General features: G+C 39.3%; 1 protein-coding gene across 1 annotated transcript in view; it reads right to left on the bottom strand.

Annotated features, from left to right (window-relative positions):
- Nucleotides 1-2,316: 2,316 nt before the first annotated feature.
- The window catches only part of SALL3 (spalt like transcription factor 3), a 19,923-nt gene continuing 14,862 nt past the window's right edge, over nucleotides 2,317-7,377 (bottom strand). The window contains exons 4-6 of the mRNA XM_044426504.1: nucleotides 5,272-7,377; nucleotides 4,715-5,055; nucleotides 2,317-2,748 (exon numbers count right to left, since the gene is read on the bottom strand). The exon at nucleotides 5,272-7,377 is cut by the window's right edge and continues 843 nt beyond it. Coding sequence (XP_044282439.1) covers nucleotides 2,317-2,748; nucleotides 4,715-5,055; nucleotides 5,272-7,377 — 2,879 coding nt within the window. The remainder of the gene's footprint in view (nucleotides 2,749-4,714; nucleotides 5,056-5,271) is intronic.

The raw sequence follows: 7,377 nt of genomic DNA, 5'->3' as shown, positions 1-7,377 counted from the left end.
TTTACAACACTTTACATCTCTTTTTAAGTTATGCACATCCTTTAGGGAGAAGAGATAACACTACATGGTACCAAATACTAAACCCAAAAAACCCCCAAAAACAAAATGCACACCAGAAATAGACACAGATAAATAAAAACATTCATTTGCTGAAAAACAGCAACATTAAGCCACCTCAGTTTTCTTTCTTTCCCAATTTTGAAACATCCCAAACACAAATGGCAGTCACTGGTGGTAGGTGGTGTTATAATATAAGGATGTTTATTTTCTATAGATAGATAGATAGATATAGATATATATATATACACACACACCTACATATATATGATCGATATATGCATGTATATGTGCACATACATATTCTGTGTATCATGTAGAAAACAGGGCTGTAATAGTTTGTTGTTCATTTCAAAACAGAAACAAACTGTTAATAAGTCAAATTTTTTGTTCAATGACACGATGGCAGAAATAGTCCATCACCTTACAGTATTTTTTTGTTGTCGTTGTTGTTGCACAAGAAAGAGATTGTCCTATTTTCTTTTTCAGTCTCTACTGAGAAGACCTCACTGTCTGATTCTTTCTTCAGGGGCATAAAACTTCTTGTGCTGTTTCCCAGCTACCCATAATGTCCCTTGAACAATTTTGTTGGACGGAAGTTCATAGTGTCAGACTCCACCATGCTTGTAATGCACAAAAATGAGGTAGTACACAAAACATTTACTGTTCAAGTTTTGATTACGCCCCAGCCTCACCAGCACCCTAGCTTAAGAGTGGAAACATTCCCTTTAGTCACAATTTTAAACAATGCTTAAAACAACTGAAAATTATATTTGAGTAATCAGAGTACATTGTGCTTTGTAGTAAATCTGAGAATATTTTTAAACAAACAGTGAGCATTGGAAATTTACGTACAAGTTACAACTGATACTTAATATTTTTGTTCTCTGTTTTGCTTTACATACCAGTGCTATTAAGCAGTCAGCATCTAGCTTGTGGGTGGGAGTGAAAGAGACAGAACAGATTCCAGCAAAATTAAGCCTACACAATGTTTTCTTTAGCCTCTCCTAGGCTCGCACTGATACCACAGCCCTAAGATTAACATATCAAAGGTCTGTTGGAGGGTGGGCTTATAGAAAAGTTAAATGAATCATTTCGGTTTAAGAAATGGCAGGCCCCATTATATCCAAGAATCTGACAGTTCTTAGTGGCTTTCCTGTTTAAAGGAGCATAGATCCCTCATACTGTTTGACCTTAAAGACAAACACAACAAAATATTCCCCACACACTTTTTCCTCAAGCCAAAGTACTATTTATAAAATAGTTTACATCTTTGTTCAGATTCAAATTATAGACAAACCTCCCTAAATATAAAATACTAAAAGTGCAATAGTATAAATTAAGAGTTTGCAACCACATTATACAAACACTGCCTTTTTATTGTACAGCCTTTGATAACATGAAGTGTTTTACTCACAACTGCTTATATGGTTGTGAATAATCTGTGGTGATAAGGTTTGTCTGTAACTTGTTTTCCAACCATGAACTGAAGTCCACACTACATTTTTCATTTAATAGAACAACTGTCCACATAGCAGCTACAAATATTTAAATTAAAATGGTTTGTTACTGACAGGTACTTGCACATGAAAAGCATGCTATCTTTCCCAATAAAACTTCACAATTTTGCCTGCATTGAAATAAACCACTCATTTATAGTAAAACAAAAATTGCTTAAAAAAAATCACATAGCCAGGTGTATTTTGCAGTACAAAAGCTTCATTTAAGGATGGGGCTAGTATATTGTCTGTTACCCGCATTATCTTTACATTATAAATACTACAGACAAGAATACTGTAATCATACACAGCATTAGGGTACTAAATCACTTATTGAATGTTAGAGGATTTCTAAAAACATAGGTCAAGTTTCTAGCTGAGTGGAACGAAACCAGCCGAAGGAGGAGCTGGACTGAAATGCCATTGTGAAGTCCCCTTTTACTAAATTTGTGACATTCTGTTTTGCTTTGTTAGGAACAAAAATTGAAACAATTAAGCCTCCTCCAGTCCCTAATGCAGTTATGCAATGATTTATCACTTACTTAAATTAAAAAGGTTCCAAAGTTCTCACTAACAGTCAGCTCACTGTTGAAAGTAGTACCATGCAAATCTTGCAAGACAACTTTTCAGCAGACACAAAGTTATGTATTTCTGCTATGGGATAAAATCGTAAAGGGAACCTAGGCTTAACTTCCAGAACTGTACATGAAAGAACAAATGTGTTGAGTAGTGGTCCAACAGTTACTTGTAATGAATGCTTTTAATTTATGCCAATCTCTTTATTATCCTCAATAAACCTTGTGAATGGGCGGTTGGCTCCGGTTTCGGAACTCGCTTTGTCCAAACCAATGATGGGAGGGCTACTGCCAGTGCGAGCTTTGTCCATTCCACTGGTAATGTTACTTAAAGACGGAATGGCACTTCCGCCTAAACTTACTGGGAGCTGAGGAATGCCTCCATTCTGTATGACAGAAATTTCATTGTTCTTCATTGCAAGTCCATTAGTAATAGCTGCAGCATACTGGTTCCAAAAATTTGGGTCAACATTCATTGCCCGAGCTGCCAAATCCTTTTGGAACATTTCTGAAAACTTCAGAGCATCACCACCTAACAAAGCCATGGGGTTTTCCACAGACAGTCGACGGCCACGCCGTGCGGGAGCATTATTCCACATGTGTGTTCCCATATGAACCTTGAAAGGAAGAACAAGTAAACAAAACAAGGTTGGCAAATGAGAGTAAGTGCAAGAACTTTTTGCTTACATAACCTGATGAGATTCTACCGAAAATATTAGTTTTTTACAATTAGTTAACATAAAATGCAGGTGTAATAATTTAAATCACCTATGTCTTATAAATCATCCACATCTTACATCAAAGTTGTTTGCCATGTCACACAAAACTGTAATTAAATTAGGAAATACTCATGTGCAAAAGAATTACACAAAAAGGATTATTAAACTCCTGGTATCTGAAAGACTGATGAGCCTCAAGCTGCAAAACTATTTCTACAAACTTTTAAAAAATGCCTTGATTTGTACAGCTGAATTTTATGCATGTTTTCTTGAACTAAGTCCCTATATTCCATGAGTTTAGTGCAGTACAACTCTATAGAAACTGTAGATTTAGCCATTCAACCATAAATATACATGGCACATCATTTCAGAATCAAAAGATAACAGAGTTCTTCATTTTGCTTGGTTCCTTAAGAACTATTTAGTTCTTGCATTTTCTCCCGAGGCAGAATGGCTTAAATGCAAAGATCTTGCTACATGATCAGAAAGGTGTTGCTGATTCACTCTAATACACTTTAATTCATGCCCCTCTGAAAATCCAGAGGGTCAAGTATACCCTTGAGTGGCTTTTTCAGGGCACTGGAGGCTACTAAATAGGAGACAATTGTTGCCCTCCAGATAAGCAGTACTTTTTCTTCCCAAGATTAAATCTTTGGTTCCAATGAATGTTTTTAAGGGGCCCCAAATTATTTAATATTCAGTTGGTATAAAGGACCATAAAAACCAATAACTAACTGATCTCCTGTTGCTTTCTCTGGGGTTTAATAATAACTTTAAATGCATTTGGACTGAAGTCAAATACAGGGCTCTTCCTTTACTCTGGGTAATCTTGTTTTGTTCATTTGGATTATAGAAAAATAAAAGAGGTGCCACAATTTCATTTTTTAAACATTAGAAACAAAACAAATATCAGAACTCTTTGAACATTATTGGAAGTTAGAAATCACAAAATGCAACAATAGCTTCCCTGAGCAGTTGGTAACCCTGGAAAACTGATTCTTGTATTTTAAATTGGCATGAGCAACAGGCAGTTCAAGGGCTCAAATATAATCTGATGTGACTGTATTTTTTTAAAATACACACATGTCTGAAAAGCTATGTTTAAAAATTACAAGAAAAAAGTCTATGTAACATTAATATTAGATTGAATTGCCTTTTGGGAGAGCTTAAAAATGTATATGCATAGTCTGAATACCAATGTTATTTATACACCCGTTGCACTATAATGGGTGTGTAAATGGGATGGCCTCGGCAATTATGGGCGGTCTATAAACACATGTAAATAAATATAATGCAAGTATGCACAAGCTGTTAATGAGCAAAAATGTATTCCTGAAACACTACACAGTGTGTGCTCAGAAAAACTTATTCTTTTTCTTGGTTTAGAATGGTCGTGTTTAGACATCATACAGCTAAGCAATACCTTAGCATGAAAACAAGACATAGAGAGCCTTAGGCTCAGCAATCTTCCCTTCCCTATTGCAGCACAGCTGTGAGAAGGAATTTCAAAATTTCAGTATGCTGGGTCATTGAACTGATGGTTAATGGAAAGAGGCCAACTTAAAAATACGGTTCCTGAAGGTGCTTGTTCCACTAACTATAGTTAAACTGTGCTTTAATACCCAACTGTAATATATCTAATACAGCAGCAGAATCTTCTAATTCCCTCATGACCACACTGGGTGAGATGGAGTGGAAAGCACATAAGTATTATTTTCTTTCAGTTCCCCCTCCCAACTGCAATCAGGAAAAAACAAATAAGCACAAGAGAGCCTGTTGAAAAGGTTCAATGCTTCGAACCTTTCCTTCTGACAACTCTCATAGTCTTACAATTTTGTTCAAGTACTGAAGAGTCCCTTCTTACCTTAAGATTCCCTTTTGTGGTAAAAGCTCTACCACAGATTGTGCAACCAAATGGCTTTTCACCAGTATGGGTGCGTTCATGTATCTGTAGTGCACTTGCTGAGGAGAAGGTCTTCCCGCATGACTGACAGTTGTGTTGTTTGGGAGTTCGACGTGGTGGGGGTGCCAGCATAGGAGTGATGCCTGGACTCATCACTGTCTGTGGTGCAGCGGGAACCTGGATTCCAGCTGGAAGCGATGGAACCTCGCCCAATGAGATCGGCTTGCTGTGACCATTCACTTCCATTTTGATCATAGTAGGCGCAGTGCTGGTGACCAGGCTAGGAGTACTTTGGCTGGGACCTAGAGTAAAGTTGGGTTCAAATAACTGAGAAGGCAGCTCTTTTAATTTGTGTGTCAGTAAGTGCTGTTTTAAATTACCCATAGTGGAACACCCACGCTTGCAGACTGTACATACAAACGGACGCTCTTTAGTATGGCTGCGGTAGTGAATTTCCAATGCACTCTTACAAGCAAAAGGCTTGCCACAGATATTACAAACAGTACTTTTAAACTTACCACGTTCTCTGTTCAGGAACAGCAGGCTAAAAGGAGCTTCTTCTTTGATGACTGGCCTTCCCGGGTTGGTGGCTGTCAGATCCAGTGCACCTCCATTTTCAACAGTAGGTGGTGGAGGACTGTCAGGTTTTTCTGTCTTTAATTGTATTTCTTGTGGCTCTTCCTGATTACTAAAACCTGGGGATTTTGATCTAAAACTTTCACAGTTGCTGTTTTCGGGAGACAACGCTTGCATGGACGAAGAAGATTCAGACATTGCGGGGCTCCCTGCGCTCTGGCTCTCCAAGTCTCCAACAGCTGAGGAAGAATCATTGCTCAGATGGTCACTTTCTCCTGACCCATTTTCCATTGCTTTCAGATTGGTCAACTGTTGACAATTCATGACAGAATCAATCATTTTCATTTGATTTTCCAGAGCAGCAATGCTAGAAATTACAGATGGGGGGGAAGGTGGACATGACCCAGAGTAAGGCATCAGTGGTTTAGAGGAGTCACTTGCAGTGTCTTTTAACTCTGGGTCCTCTTCCATAGAATTTTCGTCAATATCATCATCATAGTTGCTCAGTGTTTCTGCATTCTTTTCATCAAAGGAAAGCTCAGAGTCCATAGCATCTTGGAAGCCCTCTGGTAATGGTGTGTTTGGAATTTGCCCACCCATATGCATACGAATATGCTGCTGAAGAACAACAGCATTTGTAAATTTCTTCTGACAAATGGGACACGAATGCTGTACTCTAAGTGGTGGCTTCGCTCGATGAACTCCAAAATGTGTTTTTAGATTGCCTTTTGTAGTAAATGCACGTCCACAAATTTTGCATTTAAATGGTCTTTCTCCTGTATGGGTTCTGTAATGCATCTTGAGAGCACTCTGACAACTGAGCACACGGTGACAAATGACACATTGATTTGGATCTGTCATCTTCTTATCGATGTTCTCCACAAGCTGTTGCAGTTTTGAGGTTTCTGATGTTTGCATAGAGTCCAGCAGACCACCAAATGGGAACTTAGCCTTGAACTGGTCAGACAATGCTGGAAGCACAGGGTTTGGGATGCTTGTAGAAATGCTGCTGTCGGTAACAGTATTAGGAACTGAAGTTGTGGGTACCGCAGAAACTTGTCCACTTACAGAAATATCTCCTAGCCTTGCATTTGTAACAGGAATATTGACAGGTTCTGCTTTAGTCATGGCTGAACCACTAGGAATGGGTTGTGGGGATTCTGCAGATAAAGGAATGCCTGACTCAGAATTGTTTAGGCTTGGAGATAACGATGTGCATTCACTTGATGCAGGGGATGGCCTCTGAGGTGACCTGCTCATGGGAGTAATACTTGGGGAATCGCCATAATTGTTCACTCCCGGTATCGTAGGGGGAAGCTGCAGCCCAATGGAAGTTGGAACCGTGGGGAGCACAGGCTTGCTATCTAACCATGTCGTGACTGGTTTTTCAGGTGGCAAGGACATTCCATATGGAATCCCAGAGCAAGTGGGAACATTATCAAGATATTCTGGAACTGGATATGGATTCATCTGAATATGTGGATACTTTTCCTTGTGCCTCTGAAAATGTACCTTCAGATTGCCTTTTGTAGAAAACCGGTTGCCGCATATGTTACACTTAAAGGGTCTTTCTCCTGTGTGAGAACGCAAGTGTATCTGTAGAGCACTGTCACTCCCAAAGACCTTGGCACAAAATCTACACTTATGTTTAAAAAAGGGATCCTCAGAACTTGTCTTGGGTTCAAATACAGAGACATTGGGTGGTTTTCCTTTGCGGTGCTTCATGAGAGCAGAGAGAGGATCCAACGCATTAGCAGTTGCAGCAATGCTAACCAGTGGATTGGGGAAAATTACACTACTTGATGAAGTTTGAGGTAGAAGTGGGTTTGGCAGGCTGGAAGCTGAGGTGAGGAGATTTCCAGGTCCTATTGACGGAGGGGTGGAAGGATTTTGGGGCTGCGAAGAGCTATTCGTACTATTTGACACAGAAACTGGTGTTAACGAAGCTGTAATTGCATTAGAAGAAGATGGTGTGCTTGATTCATTTGCGGCAGAAGAACCGTTGCTTGACATGTTAGGGGTGCTTGCACCTGATGCAGGCCTGGAAA

This window comes from Varanus komodoensis, unplaced genomic scaffold, assembly GCF_004798865.1.
Source record: "Varanus komodoensis strain SLA01 unplaced genomic scaffold, ASM479886v1 scaffold17, whole genome shotgun sequence".
Classification (NCBI taxonomy): Eukaryota; Metazoa; Chordata; class Lepidosauria; order Squamata; family Varanidae; genus Varanus; species Varanus komodoensis.
Note: the sequence above shows the minus strand (reverse complement) of the source record. Positions and strands in the feature narration are given on the sequence as shown.